Source organism: Microtus ochrogaster, chromosome 10 (assembly GCF_000317375.1).
Source record: "Microtus ochrogaster isolate Prairie Vole_2 chromosome 10, MicOch1.0, whole genome shotgun sequence".
Classification (NCBI taxonomy): domain Eukaryota; kingdom Metazoa; phylum Chordata; class Mammalia; order Rodentia; family Cricetidae; genus Microtus; species Microtus ochrogaster.
In genome coordinates this window covers 76,610,969-76,635,115 of record NC_022016.1, presented here as the reverse complement: position 1 = coordinate 76,635,115, position 24,147 = coordinate 76,610,969, and the positions used below count along the sequence as shown (strand labels likewise).

General features: G+C 39.2%; 1 protein-coding gene and 1 pseudogene across 3 annotated transcripts in view; both read right to left on the bottom strand.

The window, feature by feature from the left end:
* Positions 1-24,147, bottom strand: part of Eps15 (epidermal growth factor receptor pathway substrate 15) — a 101,890-nt gene that overhangs the window by 77,354 nt on the left and 389 nt on the right. For all 3 annotated transcript variants that reach the window (XM_013348541.2, XM_013348542.2, XM_005353574.2), the window contains exon 2: positions 3,585-3,626. In XM_013348541.2, the coding sequence (XP_013203995.1) occupies positions 3,585-3,626 (42 nt within the window). The remainder of the gene's footprint in view (positions 1-3,584; positions 3,627-24,147) is intronic.
* Positions 8,400-8,992, bottom strand: LOC106143911 (annotated as a pseudogene).

The following is a 24,147-nucleotide window of genomic DNA, read 5'->3' as shown; positions in this document are numbered from 1 at the left end:
GAACATCATTCACTCACCCTCACCACCCACCTCCCAGTGCTTGGGACAGAACCCAGGGCTTTGTTCATGTTAACAAGCATTCTACCAGTAATGTACACCCCAAGTTCAAAATGTAAAAAAAAAAAAAAAATTCTTTTTCTTCTTGGGCTATCTCAATACAGTAGGCTACACTATTGTAAACTGAATAAAAAACACTTTCCAATAGAACCCAATTTCTCTGATTCATCAAATACCAAAACAATAATTTTTACTGAAAGACTACTTTGTATGAAAATATAATCACAAAGATTCAACAAGTTCTTCAGCTTTTTAAAAGGCTGTAAATAAATTGGTCAAGTGTACAACACAAGTTCATATTTAAGAACAATTCTCTTTTATTCTGATAAAACAAGTTATCTGTAAAGAACAGTAGCTTGATGTGGAGTCAGTATCTATATAAACCTCTCCTACAATGACTGGGCATGCATGGGGGTGGTGTGGGAGGTCCTTCTGTCTATGTGTTGCTTTTATTGGTTAATGAATAAAGAACTGTGTTGAGCCTATGGCAGGGAAAACCAGAACTAGGTGGGGAAAGCCAGGCTGTATGCTGGGAGAAAGGAGGGCGGAGTCAGAGAGGCACCATCGAGTCACTGGAGACAGATGCTGGGAACTTTAGCCATAAGCCACAGCTATGTGGTGATACACAGATTAAAAGAAATGGGTTAAATTAATAAGTAAGAGTTAGCCGATAAGAAGCTAGAACTAACAGGCCAAGCAGTGATTTAATTAATACAGTTTCTGTGTGATTGTTTTGGTTCTCAGCTGCCAGGACAAACAAGCAGAGAGCAGCTGGGAACCAACAAGCAGCTTCCCACTACAACTCCAACATGGGGGAAAGAGATGGCTCTGTCAGTAAAACACTTACAAGAAGTAGGACCTGAATTCAGACACCCCAGTTCGAATGCCCTGAATGCTTTAAAGCATGAGAATTTGAGTTTGGATGCCCAGAACTCAAGTAAAAGGCTGGATAAGGTGGTAACCTACAATTCAAAAACAGGTAGATTCCAGGAGCTCAATAGCCAGCTAGCTTAGACTATTTGGCCAAAGACACAGGCCAGCAAGAGAGACCTGGTCTCAAATAAAAGGTGGAAGGCACCTGAGTAAAGACACTTTAACTTCCATATGTATACACACATATGTACACAACACACACACAAAAAGGGAGGGAGGGAGGGAGAAGAAAATTGGTTTACTATCTGGTTTTATAAAGTCCCACCATCACAGGTAGTAAACACTTTAACTAAGAACTTCAGCATGAGCAAAACTCAGTTCTAATTCATATATACAACGAGAAATATGATGGAAAGAATTTCCAAGGTTTAGATCCTAGCCTAAAGACAGAAAAACAAACAAAAACGTTTAAAATTTCAATAAAAAAACAGGCATGAGGCCAGGCAGAGTGGGAAACACCTGTAGCCCTAGCACTTCAAAGGTACAGGTAGGAGAATCAGCAGGTTCAAGGCCAACTTCTGTCACATAGCAAGTTTGGGGCCAGGGTGGACTACAATGACACCTTGTCCCTACCCCATCCACAAAGATTACAGGCATGGTGGCATATGCCTGCAATGCTAGCACAGGGGAGGTTGAAGAAGAAAGATTTAGAATTTAATGAAAGTCTGACTACATAGCAAGTCCCTGTCTCTAAGACAAAATAAAAAAATAAAATCAACACTGGCATGGTTGTCCACAATAACCTCAGCACTTGAGAAGTAAAGAAGAGGATCAGAAATACAAAGCTATTCTCAACTACATCATGGGTTTGAGTCCAGCTTGAAAGCTCATCTCAAAAAGACAAAGCTTAAAGAAGTATAAATCAAACTGAACATGTTGGCATATACTTAGAACCCCAGCTACTTATGAGGATGAGACAGGATGACTTGAGCCCTGATCCAAGACCAGTTTGAGCAACATAGGTTCTTAAGAACCACACTCTTAAGAAGTACATATACAATTTAAAATAAAAAATACAATCAGACTCTGCAATTTTTTTTTTTTGGTTTTTTTGAGACAGGGTTTCTCTGTGGTTTTGGAGCCTGTCCTGGAACTAGCTCTGTAGACCAGGCTGGTCTCGAACTCACAGAGATCCGCCTGCCTCTGCCTCCCAAGTGCTGGGATTAAAGGCGTGCGCCACCACCGCCCGGCCAGACTCTGCAAATTTTTAAGAATTCAACTTAGAAGCTGCTAAGTAGTACACAGTGCTAGACTTGCAAGTCAAAACAAAAGGGATCTCTATATCGGCTAATTGGTATTTGCTAAAATGGCGTGGACAACCAAGCCAAATGAGACCACCCTTTTCTATAATTACACAAATGTTCTGTGAAAACAATCAAATACACAAAAATGAAGCTGGTCATGGTGGCACACAACTGTAATCCCAGAACTTGGCAGGTAGAGGCAGAAAGGACTGAAAGCTCAAGGTCATATTCTGCTACTGAGTGAGTTCAAGGCCAGCCTAAGGTGCATAAAGATGTCTCAAGATTTTTTTTTTAAAGGATAAAGAAAGAAATGAGCAATGAAACCATTTAGAACATCAGGACATTATCTGGTCTAAAATAGTTATTTCTGATTAGCTTTTTAATAAGACTTTTAAACTGTAGAACGAGACATTAAATTATAGAATACTGTTAGCAATGTAAATGATTCCTATCCACACAAATGCAAATAAATTTTTTTCTGGTTGAGTATGAATCACTACAATTCATATTTTCATTTTCAATGCTTTCTGAGGTTGGGTATCACATAGCTCACACTGGCCTCAGACTCATTATGTAACCTAGGATGATCCTGAACTGCTAGGATTAACAACTATTATCACACCTGATTTTTGTATTCTTAATTTTATATCTGAATGTATCCCTAATTTATTAACAAAATGCTTGATACATTTCTTGTTTGTTTGGCTGGTCTGTTCTTTGGTACTGGGAATTAAACCCCGGGTCTTTTGTGTGATGAACATGTCCTCTACCAAAGAACTACATCCTCAGCCCCACGCTCACTTAATATGTGTGAAATGATGAACACCAAAATCGCAGCACTAGAGGCTGAGGCAGGAGAACTCTAACAAGTCCAACACAAAATTGAATTACATAGTGAATACCAGGCCAAACAGGAAACAAGAACTAAACCACCAAATAAATAAACAAATAACACAAAAGTTATTCCTATTTGGCTTATACATTAACTAAGATATTTATATCTGAATGAATATATCTAATGTTTTATAGATTTTTTAACATAGATATTTAGGATAATTAAATTCTCTTTCATTTTTTCTGAGTGTTATTATCTAGTTTTGGTGTGTGCCTATAATCTTAACACTCAGGAGACGGAGGTAGGATTATGTACTGAAAGGCCAGTTGAGACCACCTAGCAGGACCTCTCAAAAACAAAGCAGTATCAATTACTCAAAGTTAGAGGCTAAACCCAAAATGTTGAATCATGACACAACAAACTTATCTAGTGACTCCTCATCTACATGCATATAATCAACAATTGATATCATATTTTATGCTTAATTCAGAATACAAATATAGTAAAAATCTTACCTGTCTATAGTATTTTTCATATACAGGATTCCCACTTGACAACTAAAATAAACAATAAATAGAAATTATATTTTATTCAATAATTCTTTGTGATACATTTGGTATTCATTCAAAAGATATTTGAGAAACAGACAAAAAGATAAAAAACATCCTTCACTTCGGGAAAATATTTTCTTCTTTGGTGACAAGGAGGAGAATGAATAAACACAGTCAAAGAATCACAAAAATTAAAAAAAAAGAATCACAAAAATTTAGGAAAGAATCTAAGGGTATTTTTCATACATAATTCTACCCAAAAACCCAATACAAAACAAAAGTAATTTTAAAGCCCTCTTCAAAATGTTTATCCTCTACCCAAGCAGTACTTAAAAATCAATTCAAAATCTACTTCAATAAAGTGATAAAGGGATGCAGTACAATAGGAAAGTATTTGTCTAGTGTGTAAAAAGGCGTAATTGTGACCACAGCACCACAACAAACAACCTGGGGCACACAAACTGGTGTCCTGATGATGATCTGATGTCATCAGAGTTGAATTGCTTATGTGCAGGCAGTGCCACTCATTTCACACCCACAGTTCAAAGGGCTCCTTGTCCAACTGATGACCATAATAGCTCATTTGAAAGGCAGCTGAAGAATATCAATGCTCAAAAGCTCAGGTTTGCCTTACGGGAATATGGAAGAATGTTCAGGACAAAGAAGGGCATCTAAGAGGCTTAAGGGATGACACGAAGGCAGGAACGTAAAAGTATGGGGAAAAGAGGGTGACTCTACTTAGATGTCTCTAAGTAGAGACATGTGTGCCTGCAATTAGAAAAGCTCAGCTAAATCTGTACAAACTAGGAAGAAGTATGGACATGGCGGCACATCCTTGCATATCTACTACAGGTGAGTCTGACCTATATAGCAAGATCATGTCTCAAACACACACACACACACACACACACACGCGCGCACACACACACACACACACAGAGTAATGAACAGAAATAACAGTTTAACATTTTGCAGATGAAAATTTATAAAGGGCCCCATCTAATTTAAAGAAATGAGGATACAAAGGAAGACATATTCAAGAGTGATTATTTGTACATGTGTCTATGTAAAGACAGGAAGAACATAGGGGGTAACTTAGGGAATAACTTCAAATGATTCAGTTGAGGATCTAAATGTCAATGAAGACAAAAAACGAGGGTATGATTTAAGAAAAATTTAACAATACTTACTAAGGGGTGAGGGAAGAAGGGCATGCATAGAAATACATGAGCACAGTGTGAAGTCTAGAAATATTGTCTAGAAATCAATATATAGTTAAGATATATTATGTATATACCAAATATGTACACATATCCTATAGTGTCTACTTCTCCAGCAAAATATTTTACTTGTTTTGTTTGGTTTGATTTTTTGAGACAGGGTTTCTCTCTGTAACAGCCCTGGCTGGTCATTTTGTAGAGCAGGCTGTCCTGGAACTCACAGAGATCCACCTGCCTCTGCTTCCCGAGTGCTGGGATTAAAGGCATGGGCCACTAATTTCAGAAGTCACTTATCAGAGAATCAGGATACACAATTCGGTTTTCCCCACTCCAAGCATCACCGTGCTTTCTAAAATACGCTCATGGACTACCCCAAAGAGTCTTGATTCAGTTTATTGTCCTAGCAGCTCATCTAGCTCATTACTATGTCTCGGATTTCTCATTTAAAAAAAAAAATCATCATTACACTGAAATACTAATGTAAACCAGGATGGACTTAGTATACTTTGACTGTATAATAACTCCTAGCGAGGTATCTGCTAGAAGGGCTTAAGTATTTTAACAACATAAACAACTGACATTTCAAAGGTGAGTGGTAATTCCATTTCACTGTCCTGAATCTTTACAGACTCAGAAGGAAACCAAGCAGAAATGGCAAGATGGCTCATTAGGCAAAGGAGCTTATGCCAAGTCTGCCAACCTGAGCCGCATCAACCTCCAGGATCCACATGGTGGATGAAGAGAACTGACTTCTGAAACAAGCTGTCCTCTGACTCCACACATGCAAATACCTCCAACCATATACAAATTATTTTAAAAATTTTTTAAGAGAAAGAAAATCAAGCAAAAACTCATTGAAAAATATACCCCAGACACAAGACATATGGGTAAATTGCCTTATAAATCCAGCCTAAGTGTCTTAGTGGTAATCTTTCTAAAACGAAGTCCTCCAAAAGTTGTTTAATATACTTACAAACCCAGTTGGAAGTCCTTAATCAATGACTAAAGTTTGATGAAAAGATCATAAGATGCTGTCTTTAAAACAACAAAAACAAAAAACAAACAAAAAAAAAACAGCACTTGGGAGTCAGAGCTAGGCGGATCTCTGTGAGTTCGAGGTCAGCCTGGTCTATAAGCTATAAGAGCTAGTTTCCAAAACTACAGAGAAACCCTGTTGAAAAGTAAAAAAAAAAAAAAGGAGGAGGAGGAGGAGAAGGAGGAGGAGGAGGAGGAGGAGGAGGAGGAGGAGGAAAGAAAAAGAAACTGAGCAGGGAAGATGTCAGTGAGGAATGCTTGATGTGCAAACATGAGAACCTCAGTTCAAATCCCCAACACCTACATAAAAAACAGGCATGACTTATGTGCCTACAAGCCCAGCACTGAGGCAAGAGACAAGACAATCGAGGAGCTTGCTAGCCAACAAGCCTAATGGAAACAGAGACCCTGTATCAAGGGAACAAGATAGAGCACAATAGAGAAAGACACCAGGCATTCTCCTATGGCTTCTGCATACACAAGGGCACACACACACATGAATATATCATACACCCAAAACACACACACACACACACACACACACACACACACACAGTTAATGACTAAAGTTCCAAAAGAAACTTAGCTTTTGAAACAGCAATTATCAGTTTTATTAACAAAACTTGCTAAGACAATAAATGCACACTTCAAAATCAAAGAAAGAATTGAACAAATGAAATGATGAGAACTAAAACAGGACAGATTTCATTTTGCAACTCTATATTTTGCTTTGGAATCAATTCTAATAATTCCATCAAGTCTTTCATTTTTATTTTATTTTAGTTTTTCACGACAAGATTTCTCTGTGTAACAGCCCTGGCTTCCTGGAACTTGCTCTGTAGACCAAAGCTGGCCTCAAACTAACAGAGATCCGCCTGCCTCTGCCTCCCGAGTGCTGGGATTAAAGGTGTGCACCAGCACTGACACCCTGCCCAGCGAAGACTCTTTAACTGGATAAATTTCTATTCTGTACTAGAAAGGAGTGAAATATAAAAGGTATCCAAGTGTTCGGGATCTAAATGTGGTAGAGCATGTAAAATAGAGCAAGTACAATAACTACCTCTTCTGGAGATTGAGGCAAGAAGATTGATGCAAACTCAAGACTGTCTGAGCTACATAATGGTGTCAAGGCTAGCGTAGGCTACAGAGTAAGACCCTGTCTCAACAAAGAAAAAAAGGAAAAAAGAAAAGAAAAAATAATAAAGCTGAATGACGGAATGAAACTATTTTACTTATCTGCCAATACAACAAAAATAGTATTAATAGAAGTATTCCCCACATCTGTAGAATGTTAAACAGTTGTAGCATCCTCTTATCATTCTTTAAAGAAAAAAAAAGCATATGGTTACATACCTAAAGGCAAAAAACAAAAACAAAAAAGTCTGTTTTGAGAAAGAAAGCAACAATAATGAAGAGGTATTTTACTCAGCTAGTATCCAAGGAAAAACCTGTAAATTATATATAAGAAGCTCTGAGCTCCAACTTTACCTTATTATTATAATACAGATTCACTAGTTATGGCAAAAACCTAAGGCGGCAGGAGCTTACTAAGGAGACTAAAGCACACGAGGGCTGATTACAACACTAACGTGAGACAGATAAATGGGGATGGAGAAAGCCATCCAGATTGTCAAGTCACTCATCAAGCAAGACAACCAACACTACTTTATGTGCCTCAGACAGCTCTTGTTGTCACTGTTGCTAGACTATAAATATGATCACGTTTTAGATATTAAAAAAGCACACATCATGAACATAGTGAAAATATCTGAAAGGAATGACTAAAATGATCACAGAAATTTTCTCTGATTAAAGAATTATGAATGATTTTTTTACATTCATGATAACATTGCAATTTCTGGAGATCTTTTATAGCAAGCATCCTTATATAGTGAGAATAAAATAAGTTTTCAATTTAGAAAAATAAAAATATCTAAAAGTTTAATTGTACAAAATTGCACATGAACCTTTTTAGTAATGAAATTTCTAAAGGTAAACTTTTAAGCCACAGCTGTCAACAAAAAAAATTAAATTCTGTTGTAAATTAAAAGCATTTCTTTATCAATTATGACAAATAACTATTTGTAAGTATAAGGGAAATTTCTTTTAAAGAGCAAATTGCAGCCAAACAGTGGTGGCACATGTCTTTAATCCCAGCATTCAGGAGGCAGAGGCAGGCAGATCTCTGAGTTTGTGGCCAGCCTGGTCTACAAGAGCTAGTACCAGGACAGGGTCCAACACTACAGGGAAACCTTGTCTCCACAAAAAGAAAAGGTTGTTTTTTTATATTTGTTTTTTTTTAATACTTTTTACTCTTTTGTTCTTTGCTTCTTTCAGGATCCCAAATAAATACAGACAGTGACTTATTTCTTTCTAAATGCCCAGCCGTCTTAGCTTGGTTTATTTCTAGACAGTTTTTCTTTTCTTTTTTTTTGTTTTGGTAATAAAAGCAATAAATCTCACAACATTTATTGTCACCTGTTAATAACATAGGGTCACTAAAACAATATGAATAAATGTTTCAGACTGTGCTCCCAACAGAAGACACCTTTAAAACACTGTACTTCTTCTTCAACTTCTTGAGTGTTTGATGGGCTCTAGCTGGAAACACTTTGGAGCAGAATATTATCTCCTTTCAGCATGATCTGACCCAGTTGTTTCCTGACTTTGTTTTAGAGTGAATCTCTTCTGCATAATCTAATGAGGTTCACGTACTCAGCAAAGACAATACAACCTTCTATCGGCATATTCACTTGCTCATACAGCCAGACCTGAACTTGAGAGCCATTTTGCAAGTATCTGAAAATGAGGTTGATGGGCTGCACCATCACCTTCTGAGCCTTCTATCCCTGTCCATGGTATGCCATGATGGAAGTCATAAAGACCACATGAGTAGGAAGGCCTCCTTCGCCAGCCTTCTAAACAGCTTTTCTTAACTTAATCACCCCTTCTATCTTTCTCTATTTCTGTATACCTTTCTTTACTTCTTATTCATGTCTTGCTCTGTAACCAGGAGGCTGACTCCTGGCGTCCCCTTCCTCCTCAATATGTTTCTCCCAGATTTCTCTCTGTATTCACTCTGACTGCCAGCCTCACCTATCCTTCCTCCTGCCTTGTTATTGGCTGTTCGGCTCTTTATTAGACCAATCAGGAATTCAAGACAGGCAAAGCAACACAGCTTTACAGAGAAACACACGTTCCAAGGCCTAAACAAATGTAACAAATCTTAAATTAATATTCCACAACAAGCAAATTACAGTGTAAAAAATACATATTTTTTCAGTCTCTCTCTGTAGGTGCTCAAGTGTAAGGCTGTATTATATACGTACATGGTTTTCCCCCAAAACTAGCACATCATGTCTGTTCTTGCCACATCTTTTCATTATTATAAGGGAGGGGCTAGCAAGTGAATATAGACAATAATAAGAAATAAATGGCATCCAGACTAGATGATGTAAAACTATCCCTATTCACAGAAAACAAGATCTTTTATAAAGCAAAGAACTAAAGAATTCATTAAAACAAAGTTATGAAAGTTGTAAGATATAAAAACCAATATATAAAAATGATCATACTTTATGCACTTGCAGTAAATTTGAAAAAACAAAAGCAAACTATACATACATATATACAAAAATGCATACATACATAAGAAAGCATCTTATATTAATGAATTACAAGTATTAACATTGTTAAGATGGCAAAACTCTTCAAACTCATCTACAGACTCAATGCAATTCTTAGAAGTCCAGTCAACATTTTGTAGAAACGAACATGCTGATTCTAACTAAAGTTTATATGGAGCTTCAATGACTTCGTAATAGCCAAAATAGTTCTGATTAAGAAAATGCAAAGCTAGATGTCAGACACATCTCAATTTCAAAATTCACTATAAAACAATTATTTCTCAAGATAACATTGCACTGTACATGGATAGACAAACATTTTGAGTTGAACAGAGTTATAAATTCAGAATAAACTCATCCATCTATGGTTTTTTTTGACAATGACATCAAGATTATTTGACAAATGGTGCTGGGATACTGCAACACAAGCAAAAGAATGAAAGTGGACCCTTCACATCCTATATAAAAATTAACTCAAAGAACCAGAGAGATGGCTCAGAGGGTAAGGGTGCTTCTCCCTAAGCCTACAACTTGAGTTCAATCCCTAGAACCCATATGATGGAATGAAAAAAACCTACTCCCACAAGTTGTCCTTCGACCAACATCTACACACACACACACACACACACACGTAAAAAAAAACCTTTTTTTCATTACCTAAAAATGCATCAATCAAGGAACTAATTAAGACCTGAAACTCTTTTAAAAGCAAAAGCAAACAAACAAAAAACAATCTCTAGGCTATGTCTTTAATCACAACATTCAGGAGTTAGAACCAAAGGGATTGCTGTGAGTCTGAGGCCAGCCTGGTCTACACAGTTATTGAGTTCCAGGCCTGCCTGAGGTAAAACCTGTCTTTTTTTTAAAAAAAAAAAATTGTGTTGGGGATAAATCTTTATAATCTCAGATCTGGCAAAGGATTCTTCAACTTCAAAAGGACAAGCAGAAAAGGAATGGTGGCACACACCTGTAATGCTATCTAGCCCTTTGGAGCTAAGGAGGGTCAGGAATTTAAGGTCATCCTCAGCTATAAAGCAAGTTCAAGACCAGCCTGGGCTACAAGAGGCCTCGTCTCTAAAAAAGAAAAACAATGTGACTGTCTTGGGTTTTTTTTTTTTATTGCTGTGAAGAGAATCATGACCATGACAACTTTTATAAATAAAAATATTTAATTGAGGTGGCTTGCTTACAGTCTCAGAGGTTCAGTACATTATCATCATGGCAGAGGGCATGGAAGCATGCAGACAGATGTGGTGCTAGAGCTGAGAGTCCTACATCTTGACTCAGAGGCAAGAGGAAGTCAAAACCTCAGAACCCACCCCCACATTGACACTCTTCCTCCAACAAAGCCACATCTCTTAATAGCGCCACCTTTTGGGGGCCAATTTTTTTTTAACCACCACAGTGACTAATTTTGGCACTTGGGATGCTGAGGCAGGAGGACCATAATTTTGATGTTTTTATTCACAATTTCACACAATTCCCCATTTTTTAAAAAGACCATCTCAAAACAATGAAGTTTGTGAAGTTTTGTTTTTTCAGTTTTTCAAGATAGGTTCTCTGCGTTGCCCTGGCTGTCCTGGAACTCACTCTGTAGACCAGGCTGGCCTTGAATTCACAGGTGTGAAGTTTTTATTATAGGAATTTGGGGTAAAGGCCTACAAAAAATAAGTCTTGATCAACTTAATCCATGAATACTTGATACTGCCAAAATTCATGTGTTAGGGAAAAATTAATCATGAAAGCAGTGACAATATAAAAGAGAAGTGTCAAGCACAAAGACATACCAGGACATTTCAAGAAATTATGGCTCAAATAGAGTAAACAAAATCAGTTTTAAACTGTCCTGAAGTACCAGATGGTCCAGAATCCACCCACAAGACCATGCATAAAAGTATGCCAAGGGGAAAAACAAAGAACAGAATGTAGAGAACAGACTAAGAACAAGAGCAACATGAACTACAGAGAAGATGCAAACTGAAGCATTTCAATCTTCCAATTTCCAATAGTAACCAAACTTTAATAGACTATAAAGGCCTTTGTAACAAAAGTAAATACACTCAACTTAAATCCTTCTAATTTGATTGTGTATGGTGGTCCATGTCTACACACCAGGCCTCAGGAGGCTGGGGTAAGACGATCAAGATTTCGAGTCAAATCAAGGATTAAAAACTAACAGCAGAAAAACTGTGAACATGTCAACCTTTTTGCTATTTTTCTGTATGCTTCAATTTTCTTTAATGAGTGAAACAGCCATTTCTCCCTCCCTCCACCCACCCTCCAGCCTAAACTCTTCTTCATACTTACTCTCTCTGTCCAGAAGTCCCATCCATACCTCTTCCCTCGCTATTGGTCATTCAGCTTATTAGACCAATCAGGTGCCTTAGGCAAGCAAGGTAAAACAGCAACACATCTTTATGTAATTACACAAATGCAACACATCTTTATAAAGTTAAACAAATATTCTGCAACATAAACAAATGCAACACACTTTTACAGTTAAACAATTATCCCGAAAAATAAACAAATGCAACACACCTTTACATAGTTAAACAAACGCAACACATTTTTGCATAAATATTCCACAATAACCACCACCATCAATTAAACAAACATCCTCGATTATCTTTAGCAGCAAAATGAGTTTCAGAAACAGCTCCAACCTTTCATTTGAAAGCATTATTTATATAAGAAAGGTAAATTTATTCTACCTGGCTCCGAGTTTTGGTACAGAAGTGTCAAAGTTCAGATTTATGTAACAGAAAATTACAGAGCACTAACCAAGGTATCTTAAACAGAAAACTACAGGAAGCCTAAAAAAAAATTATCGGCAGCTTCATGTATCGTGATGGCTATTTTCCATCCCTGCCCCTCCCCCACTCTCCCCATCTTCCTGCCCAGACAGGGTTCCTCTATTTGCAACTCTGACTGGCCTCAAACTCAGAGATATACCTGCCTCTGCCTCCTGGGTGCTGGGATTAAAGGTGTGCGCCGCCACCACCACCTAGGTACGATGGCTATGCTTGGTTATCAACTTGACTATAACTAGACTTAATTAAAACCCAATTGACTGGGCACACCTGTGAGGGATTTTTTTTTCCTTTCTTAATCAAGTCACTTGAAGTGGGAAGACCCACTTCTAATCCAGCTCTTTTGTGGTAAGAAGATGTACCTTTAATCTGGACCACACTTTCTGCTGGCAACCCATATAAAGAATATGGAAGAAGGAAACTGGCTTTTTCCTTGCCTGCTTGCTCTTGCTAGAGCAAGTCCATTCCTTCACTGGCATTAGAGCCTACTCCTTTGGAATTCCAGCACATGCTGACGACCAGCTGAGACATCCAACCTCATGGAGTGAACTACTGGATTCTTTGGCCTTCCATTGGTAGACAGCCATTGTTGGATTAGCTGGACCAGTCTATAAGCCATTCTAATAATCCCCCTTCCCCCCCCCTCTCTCTCTCTCTCACACACACACACACACACATACATATATGGTTCTCAACCTTCCTAATGTTGGGACCCTATAATATAGTTCCCCATGTTGTGGTAATCCCCAATCATAAATTAATTTTGTTGCTACTTCCTAACTGTAATTTTGCTACTGTTATAAATCATAATGTAAATAGCCTGCAGATATGCAGGATATCTGATATGGGATCCCCCCACCAAATGGGTTACAACTCAAAGGTTGAGAACCACTGCTCTAGAGAGAACCCTGACTAATACAATTATTATCTTTTTTTAATTGCTTGGTTCATTTTGTAGTTACAACATGCCTAAATGATAGTTTATTTCTACTACACAAATAAACAACAGAATGTCCAAGATCACAGAGCTGTTTAGGGGCAGAGATACTTTAGAAATTTTATATATATATATATTTCTGTCTGCTTCTCAGTGTGATGATGCACTCTTTAATCTCAGCACTCAAGAGGCAAGGCAGGCAAATCTCTGAGTTCAAGGCTGGCTGGTCTACATGGTCAGAGTAGTTTCAAAAGTATCAAAAAAACAAAAAAATCTACATTTAGTGCTAGAGACAAGGTTCAGCAGTTAAGAGCACTTGTTGCTCTTACAGAGGACCCTGTTGTTGCAAGGAAAGGGCCCACTTGTTCGACCCAGATGTCCGGCTAACTTACACCCGAAATAACAACACAGAAACTGTATTAATTTAAACACTGCTTGGCCATTAGCTCTAATTTCTTATTGGCTAACTCTTACATATTAGTTTAACCCATCTCCATTAATCTCTGTATCGCCACATGGCTGTGGCTTACCGGCAAGATTCTAACCGGCGTCCATCTGAGGTGGAGGATTCATGGCTTCTCCCTGACTCTGCCTTCTTCCTCCCAGCATTCAGTTCTGTCTTCTCCACCTACCTAGGTTCTGCCCTATCAGGCCCAAAGCAGTTTCTTTATTCATTAACTAATGAAAGCAACACATGAACAGAAGAACCTCCTACACCACCCTGTAGCACAAATAATAAAATCCCAGAGACAGATAATGGAGTTCAAGCTGAAAGACCAGAGAAACAAAGCAGCCAACCACAAGAGAGCTCTTACCACTACGAAATCTTCAGACTGAAAAGACAACGAGTTTCTGTCTCATGCCGCCTTATATTCCTCTCCAGTGCTGGTATTAAAGGCGTGCACCATCACCTCCAGGCCTCTATGGATAACTAGTACAGCTGCTGGGATTAAAAATGTGTGCCACTACTGCCTGGTTTGTATGGATGACTAGTGTGGCTGCTTTGCACTCTGATCTTCAGGCAAGATTTATTTGTTAGATCATACACAAAATAAAACTACAGGACCCAGATAGGACCCAGATTCAGTTCCTGGCATCCACATAATGGTTCACAACCATCTGTCATTTCAGTTCTAGGGAATCTGATGTTCTCATCTGAACTCCATGCACGCGCGCGCGCACACACACACACACACACACACACACACACACACTCACGCACATACGCACACACATATTGTACATATGTACATGTAGGCAGCAAAAACACACACAATTTTTTAAAAATATATATAGATCTGGGGTTCAATGGTACAGCACTTGCCTAGCACACCTAAGGCCTTGGGTTCAATATCCAGCAATGAAAGAAAAAAAAATATAGATCTGGCAAAAGCTCTGAGAGAAGGGCTATGAATTTTAAACACAGAAAATTTAAACAGTTTACTACTACTATTACTACTAATAGTACTACTAATAATTTCAACCTTAACCATAATTGAAGAAATGACAAAATGAAATGGTGAAATCTAATTTTTATGTCAAACTGACACTGAATAAAAAGTGTAATATACATATACTATATTGATGAAGCTATGGAAGACAGTGTTAGCAATATATAGCATAAATATACCCTTTGAGGGAGAGAGAGATGGCTCGGTGTTAAGAGCATTTGTTGCATTAGACCTAAGTTTGATTTCCAAGCACCCACATGGCAGCTCACAACTTTTGATAACTCCAGTTCCAGGGGTCTGGTGCCCTGTTTTGACTTCCACAGTCACTAGGCATACACATGGTCGAAAAACTTTACAAAAAGAAAAAAAAAGAAAAAAGAAAAGAAAAGCTAGCAAGCTAGCAAAGCAGGTGTAGTGGCACAAGATCCTCAACTGAGGTGCAGGCAGTAAGACCAGAAGTTCAAGGTTATCCTCAGCTACACTACAAATTCTGGGCCATCATGGAATAAACAAGGGCCAGCAGGAGGATGGGGAAAGAAAGAAAGGAAATCTAAGTGTAGCTACAATCTTAGAATATAGTTTTACTTTGTTATTGATGTCAATTTAAAGGGGTAAATTTTCAAGTGTCATATAAAAATGCTAAATCAATTGCTAAGAGAAGGAATGCATGCTCGCTATTAAAGGTATATTAAAAACTATAATTAACGATATTATAAAATCTTAAGTGTTTTTTTCTTCCAGCCTTTCTCCTGAAATCACTTTTATTTAGTTTTCCACTTACACATCAAATTACAAAATCTTCAGACTATTTAAAGCTCCTAATAATTAAGATAACTTTTCTCTCTTTTATTTGTTTGTTTTTTAGAGACAGGGTAACTCTAACTTTGGAGCCTGTCCTGGAAAGTGCTCTGTAGATCAGGTTGGCCTTGAACTCACAGAGATCTACCTGTCTCTGCCACACAAGTGCTAGGATTAAAGGCATGCGTTACCACTGCCCAGCTACTTCTTTTATTTTTAAAGTATTACCACTGTATGTGGCTGTGTCAGCAACACACGCCATTGCACAGATGCATTAGTCCATACACAACTGGCAGCAGTCAGTCTTTCTTTCCACCATGTGGGTCCTGGGAATCAAACTCAAAATTATCAGGCTTAGCAGCAAAGGTCTTTACCGATATTGAACCATTAAACCATCCCACTGGCCCCTAAAGATAATTTTTAACAAAAGCACATTTTTTAGTGAGAATTAAAATGTTTTAAAATGAAATTCTAAAATATGGTTTGCCTAACATTACCTTTTCTTTTATTATTTTCTACCAACAAGCAAAAAAAATTAGGATTTCTGAAAAATTATTTTTCTGCTTTTGTTTCCAGAGTACAATTTTACAAAAACTTCTTTGCAAATTTGGGTTTTAATTTCTCTGGAATGCAAGTAAAATGCCCTAATGAACATTTAAAGCGAGGCAACTGGGGACAGTCTATCAGCCTGTTGCTAACATTAGCTTGTAAACAGATGAAAATAAAGGAATGCACTCTTAATTGTCCCTGAGAGGCTACTGCACAAACCCATGTGATCCTAATTAATTCTAACTAAACCAATCCTTCCCAAGTGCTGACTATCCTGAAACATTTTAACAATGACTAGTTGTCTCTTGAGTAAGCAGAGACTTCCCGAGAATACGCCATATACTCAATATTAAAAATATAGCAGGCAAAAAAGGGAAACATTTTCCACTGCACCTTTCCCACACTAGAAACTTAAATCTGTCATGTTGAAAAAATATTCTTTTCCTGATTGTGAAAACAGTTGTAATTTTCAAACTCTATCCTGTATTTATTGCTATAATTGTTAAATTGAAGTAATAAATTGATATGTTTACTAGTACATGTAGTGGTTTTGTTTTCAGCCCTATAGAGTTCTTTGTGTAGCCCTGAATGTCCTGGAACTCGCTCTACAGACCAAACTCACAAAGATCCACCTACCTCTGCCTCCCAAATACTGGGTGTAAAGGTGTGCACCACCTTCGCCCAACTACACATTCTAGGTTTTCATGAAATAAAAATAAACTCAAAATGACACACACCTGTAATATCATCAGGAGGCTGACACATGAACTCCAAAACCACCTTGAACTACAAAGAGAGATCAAATCTCAAAATAAATGAGTAAAGAAATAGCAGAAATTGAAGTTATGGGAGATATCCCCTTCCAATTTCCAAATTTTCTGTAACAAAATTGTATCATTCTTGTAATTTTAAAAAAACAACAACAAAACTACATATCCCAGCACACTAAAAGCTGAAGCATGAAGATTGCGACTCAAGATCAGTCTAGAAAACAGAAGGAAACCCGTTCTCAAATAAACAAAGCATCTTATATTGCTTATTGCATTTGAGGCTTATGTATTCCGTTTGGGATCTTTGTTGTTTGTGGTTTTGGCTTAAGACAGAGTTTTTGACATAACAAAGACTATGAATCTGCCATGTAACCAAGAATGACCTTGAAATCCTGATCATCCTCTGCCAGCATACTCAGCACTTAAAATTACAGATGTACACCAACACACTCAGTCTTGGTTTTGCTTCATTTTCTTTTAAGTTATCTCACTATGCTTCTAACCCTGGCCCAGAACTTTATATGTTGCCAAGGCTAGTCTCAAACACAGGATTTTCCAGCTTTGGCCTGCCACAGTACTTACTGGTTTTAGGTCATACAAAGGGTTTTTGGTTCATTTATTTATTTATTTTAAGAAACAACTTACAAGTCCCTTTGGTTTAAAGTGCTTGTTACAAGCCTAAGGACCTTAACTTGATCCCTAGAACCACATAGTAAGTGAGACTCAATTCCCAAAAATTGAGATACACAGGCATCGAGCTTAAACACACAGAAAATACTTTTTAAAAATTAATATAAAAATTAAATACTGGCTGGGCATGGAGATGCACGCCTCTATTAATCCCTGTACCCAGAAGGCAGAGACAGGAGAATCTCTGTAAACTGGAGATAATCCTGGTCTCCAGAGGAAGCTCAGGGCTAGCCATTACTTCACAGTGAGAACCTGTCAAACGAACAAGAACAACAACAACAAAGCTGGACCATGGGTTTAGCTCAGGGGTAGAAAACTGGACCCAACAAGCAAACACAAAGCCCTATACCTTCAAAAAAAAACCTTTATATACTAAGTAAGAAAACTTCAATTTAATCTGAATAGTAAGTATTTAAGATATTCATTTTATCATATTTTTTATCAAATAAAAAGCTCATAATGGAGGTACTAATACACCCACAATTGTATCCAGATACCAACAAAAGCACGCAAGATCTGTGAGTCAAAGCTCCCTTCTTCAAGAAATTTACTACTGGGCTAGGCATTTTTAATCCCAACATGCAGGAGGCAAAGACTGATCTCTGTGAGACTGAGGTCAACCTGGTATACAAAGCAAGTTACAAATCACAAGAACTACATAGTGAGACTATGTCTCTAAAAGAAAAAAGAAAGGAAACTTATTATCCAACTAAAACAAAGCATATACTGAAAAAGAATTTTTAAAAGACATACATCAGTCTATACATCCAGAACACACAAAAAAGTATAATGTAACAGCTTTTAATTTCATGTATCTTAGCTCCAATCTTAGATATTAGTGAGGAATTGTATGTGCCTGTTATTTCAGCATCTGGAAGGCTGAGGCAACAAAGATCCAGAGCTCAAGGCCAGCCTTGGTACTGAGCTACAGTTAGGGGCAAAATAACAACAAAATCACCCATACACCAACAACAAAAACTTAGGTCTACTATTTCCTGCCTTATATAAATTACCTCACCCATTTCTAAAATGAATTATTAACTGAAGTACCACTTGGGATATAGACATTAGAAAAAGAAATGGACAGTAGAAAAAAAATTGTTTGGTTTTGTTTTTTTAAACAGCATCTCTGTGTATCCTTGACTGGGCTGGCCCCAAAAGCAAGAGTTCTGCCTGCCTCTGCCTCCAGGGTGCTAGGATTTAAAGCAAGAAAAAGTTTTACATTAACTTGACACAAGCTTAGAGGAGGGAACCTCAACTGAGAAAATGCCTCCATAAAACCTGGCTGCAGGCAAGCGTGTAGATTTTCTTAATTAGTACTGATGGGGGTGAGTTCACTGTGGGTGGAGTCACTCTTAGGCAGGTGATCCTGGGTTTTATCAAAAAGTAGGCTGAGCAAGAACCGCCTCTGGATGAGCTCCTGCCTTCAGAATCCTGCCCTGTTTTGAGTTCCTATCCTGACTTCCTTAATTGATTGACATTTTCTTCATTAATGTGGAAGTGTAAGCCAAATAAAACCCTTCCTTCCCAACTTGTTTTAGGTCATGGTGTTTCATGACCTAAATTTACTAGGCCAGGCATAGTTCACATCTTTATTCCCAGCATTCTGGGAGGCTACACCAGACTGATCTCTATTGAGCGCAGGTCAGCAGGGCTGCATATCAGGAAATACCCAGTGGTAGAGTGGTTGGTTACCTAGCATTCATAAGGCTTGGGTTTGATACAAAGTGCTCAAAAAGAAAGAAAACATTACCCGTCTTTAATCTACCAAAAACCCAAAAATCGGATCTTTCTCATTCAGGTTTTTCCTTTTCCCAATTTTTTTTTTTTTTTTTTTTTTTTTTTTTTTGGTTTTTCGAGACAGGGTTTCTCTGTGGCTTTGGAGCCTGTCCTGGAACTAGCTCTGTAGACCAGGCTGTGGTCTCGAACTCAGAGATCCGCCTGCCTCTGCCTCCCGAGTGCTGGGATTAAAGGCTGCGCCACCACCGCCCGGCCTCCCAATTTTTTTTTTTTTAATTTTGTATGTGTGCTGCATTTACATCACTTCCCCACCCCCTCTCCCACCCCTCTCATGTCTAGCTCCTCCCCTCTAATTCATGGCCTCTTTTTCTTTTCTTATTATTGACAAACACATATATGTACATGAATAAATATGTAAATACAACCTGCTGAGTTCATTTAGAATAGCTCATCCGCATGTTTTTCAGGCTGATGACTTGGTATTAAATAACCAATTAGGGGGGTTCATCCCTAGGAAAGAAATTCTCCCTCTCTCTACATTAACTGCCTGTAGCTCTTCATCTAGGCTTCATCTAGGCTTGGGTGTTTTCGTCTTTTCAGATACAAGCTCTCTGTAGCCTAGGCAGACTTGCAGTTTACTTTGTTGCCATTCTGGCCTCAAATTCACAATAATCCTGCTTCAGATTCCCACAGGCTAGGATTAGCTTGCACCATCATGTTTCTATTTGAATTTTACTCATCAACAAGAAAACAATTGAAAGGAGAAACATAAGGCTGTGCCATACTAAATACTGGGGAAAATCAGCACATTGTCAGGCAAGATTTACAAAACAGAATGTTGGGGCTGGAAAAGTATGTAATAGCCTTCAAACTCCCCTATTAAAATCCAAGCTCCACATTTTTGTCTTTAAGTTTCAAAAGTTACTATTTTGTTTGTTGGTATATTCTAAGATAGAATAATTCTTGGCAAAAAGCAAATACTCAACATTATTTGTTGAATAATTTTTAATTCACTTATTTTTATTTTATGTGTATGGGTGTTTTGCCTACAAGTTATATCGGCACCTTTTAGCAGTGCCTGGGGAGACCAGAAGATGGGGTTGCATTACCTGGAACTAGATTTATAGAGCTCCGTTAGCTACCAGAAAGGTGCTAGGAATTGAACCAGGTTCTCCTGAAGAGCAGCCAGAGCTCCTAACTAATGTAGATCAATTTTTAAGGCTAAGAAAGCAGACACGGAGAGATTTTACTCACTGCCATATCTACTGGCAAAGCTAAAAATGGCACTCATTTTCTTAATTTAGTAGTCTATCATCTCTAGAAGGCAAAATTTCATTTTAATCTTTTCCTAAAGAAAGGATTGTGGCAGGCATTCAAAAGGGAAGGGAACCATAAACTAAAAATTTTTCACATTTTTCTCCAATTTGTTATTTCTCTTTAAGTGATAAGGGCTAAAAAGCTAAAAACCGACCAAATGCAGTGTGCTACATCTAATATTTTAAAAACTGCATAGCATATTTGTTTAATTTTAGTACCTGGGAGGTGAAGGCAAGCTTACAGGTAAGTTCCAGGACACTCAGGGATAAAGACCCTGTCTCAAAAACAAACAAAAACAATCTCTCTCTCTCTCTCTCTCTCTCTCTCTCTCTCTCTCTCTCTCTCTGAATGAACGAATGAATGAATGAATGAATGAATATAAATGGGTGAACCTACTCCAAACTGATCATCTAACTGCTGGAGGCAGAAACTAGCATCTGGCTAATCTTCATAACTGCCAAAGAGCCCTTTAACAGTTTTTGCATAGACAGCAAGAGTTATCAATCACTTTCTTCCAAATAAAAGATTGGGGAAAGAGATGAGTTTTAAAATATCCTTTGCTGGGCCCAGTGGCACACACCCATAATCCCAGCTTCTTGGGAGAGTTGGGGTGGAAGGATCACTTAAGTCTAAGAACCTGGGTCAGAACGGCAACACAGCCATACACTGCCTACCCTCCACAATGTCTCTGCCCTGAAGAATCTCACTTGAGTACACCTGTCTGTGTGTGTTAGAAGAGCAGAAAACAGAACAGATGGTGACATAAATAGATCAATAATGAATGTGAAACCAAGTTACACCACTATCTGACTTGACGTAGTTCAAGCAGTTAAAATTTTTTTTTAAATAAAAAATTTGAGGAACTGAGAAGATGGCTCAGTAGGCAAAGCATGAGGAACAGAATTCAAATCCTCAGTACCCACATAAAAAGCCCACTATGGCTGAGTATGTCTGTAACCCCAGCACTGGAAAGCAGAGCAAGCAGATCTCAAGAACCCACTGGCTAGCTGGCCCACTTCCCCAAAATGCAAGTCCCATGCACTGTGAGATCTGTCTCAAGGACTGACATCCTCTTCTGGTCTCTTCATGCACTCAACAGGCACACGCACCTGTGCACCACACACACTTTGGACAGTCTCTCTGCACTGCCTTGGCTTAACTCACACATTCCATGTAGCTCACACTAGTCTTAAACCATCAGCGTTCCTCCTGCCCCCAACTCACAAGTGCTGAGATTATAGGCATGTGCCACCAGACCCAATTAACCTAACTTAAAAACAAAACAAAAAAAAAAGATGAAATCTAAGAGAGAAGTAGGTATAAACACTATGAATTTGAGGCTTGCATGGTCTACAGAGCTCCAGGCAGCCAAGGCTACACAGTGTGAATGTCTCAAAGTGCGCGCACAAACACACACACACACATAAACACACATAAAGAACAGGGGCTGTAGAGATGGTGCAGCTCAGGTTAGGAACACTTGTTGCTCTTGTAGAGAAATCAGGTTGGGGTTACCCACGTGGTGGTTTATAACCATTGACAACTCTAGTTCCAGGAGACTTATGTGGGCACCAGGCATGCACATGCCCTTATATATATGTATACATGCAGGCAAAACACTCATACATGTTAATTAAATCTAAGAAACACAATTTACTAAGTTTTAAAGGAAGAAGATACATAAGTAAATATTTTAAAAAGGGTTTTTTTTCTGTTCCTTTACAATATAATCTCACTGTATCTTGGTATTTTAGTAGCAAAATATTCTAAATTGACTTATTTGAATTATCAATATAAATTCAAACATGAAGCACTAAGGACAATTCCCCTTGGTGATTCAGCACTTGCTCTGGATACTGTTAACACCTAAATACATACCCGCAAGAATGTATGTAAATTGTGAAAGTGACTATAAAAAGAAAGAGCTCGAAGCAAACTTCCAGAGATGAATGATAGTAAGCAGAAACTAAAAGCACAGTCCCATGGAGGAGAAAGGCGAGTGGCACAGAACCGAGAAGCAACTGTACACAGGTCTTCAAGGGAACAAAATCTTTGAGAGGGGAAACTGCCAGAATTAGCCAACAGAGTCAGAACACAACAGACTGCCAACAGAGATCATGTTTAAGGCAGGGCACTAACTAGACTCACCAAGTCAACACCCAAAACTCAATGTTTCCATTCCTCAAATTTGAGTTTCAGAGGGATCCTTCCAAACAGATTCATGACCAAGACCAGTTAAAGGCTCCATCTTAAAAATTCTTCCCTGCTATCTGCTGATCAAAACACAGTGACCCACAGGAAATAAGGTTGGAAATGTAAAACGCAGTTTGGGAGGCCATTCCTGGACACTGAGACTCTTTACCTGAAGAGCTGTAAACACACACATACTGTTTATATAAAATCACCTTTGCTGGGGAAGTGGCTCAGCTACCAGAGAAGCCCTTGGGTTTGAGCCCTGGTAATAAATAAACTTAGCATAGTGGGGTCCAGCCGTGAGCCCACCACTTGGGAGGCAGAATTATCCAAAGTTCAAGGTCATTCTTGACTAGTAGTGAGTTCAAGGCCAGCCTGGTCTACCTGTTTCAAAATAAGTAAGTAAATAAAAATCTCCATCCTGGTTCCTGGGGAAAATACTTCCTTTCTCTCTATCCCGAAATATTAGGGAGAAAAAAACACCTCAAGAACTCTTTATCATAACACAAAAATGTCTACTGGCCAAGCACATGCTCTAAGTGTAGAGCTTTAGCTTAAGTACAGGCAAATCTAGGCCGAGGAGGCAAGATGGCAGGGAGCTATCACAGGGCAGCCTGTAAGGTTGAGGTGGGTACAGTCCCCAGCTCTGGGGAGAACAAACTCCTGGATAGTGGAGATGGCTGGACCGGCAGGTGTGTAGCACCTCATCCGCCTGGTTGTCGTAGTGAGAGGACGACTCGGGTTTTACAGAGACCGAGAACCCTCCTGAGTGAATGATCTTCAGAGGTTTCCTAGGAAACTCGAGGACCCGGCTCTGAAGAAAGAGAAAGCGAGAGGCAGAGACGGAGAGACAGACGGACAGACGGACGGACAGACGAACAGACAGACGGACGGACGGACGGACGGACAGACGGACAGACAGACAAAACCGCTTTGGGCAGAAATCGTCCTGGGAAGTTATCTCCGCTGTGGCCCCCCGCGCCCGCCGGGGCGGACAGAGCCGCCCACCTGTCGAAGGCTGGCACTGTTGGTCCCCAGGACGGCGACCAGAGCCTGCCCCTCACGGGTGGGAAAGTCTGCAAGGGGAGCAGCGCAGAAGTTAACACGGGCGGGCAGAGCGCGAGTGGGACAAGCGCCCGGGCGGGATGCGACTGGGGGACCTGAGGGGGTGGGGGTGGGGGGGCTCGGCAGCGCTCTCTCCCGCCCGTGAGCAAAGCTGAGCGAATCCTGCTCTGCCGAGGGCGAGCCTCGCACCGTGCGAGCTCCGCCGGAGTTCACCTGACGGCCGTCAGGCCCGCACAGAAACTTCCCGAGACGGTGAGCGCTGCCGGGACCCGAGGAGGCGGCCGGGTGGGAGCCGCGCGGGGCGGAGCCGAGCGCCAGGCGACCCC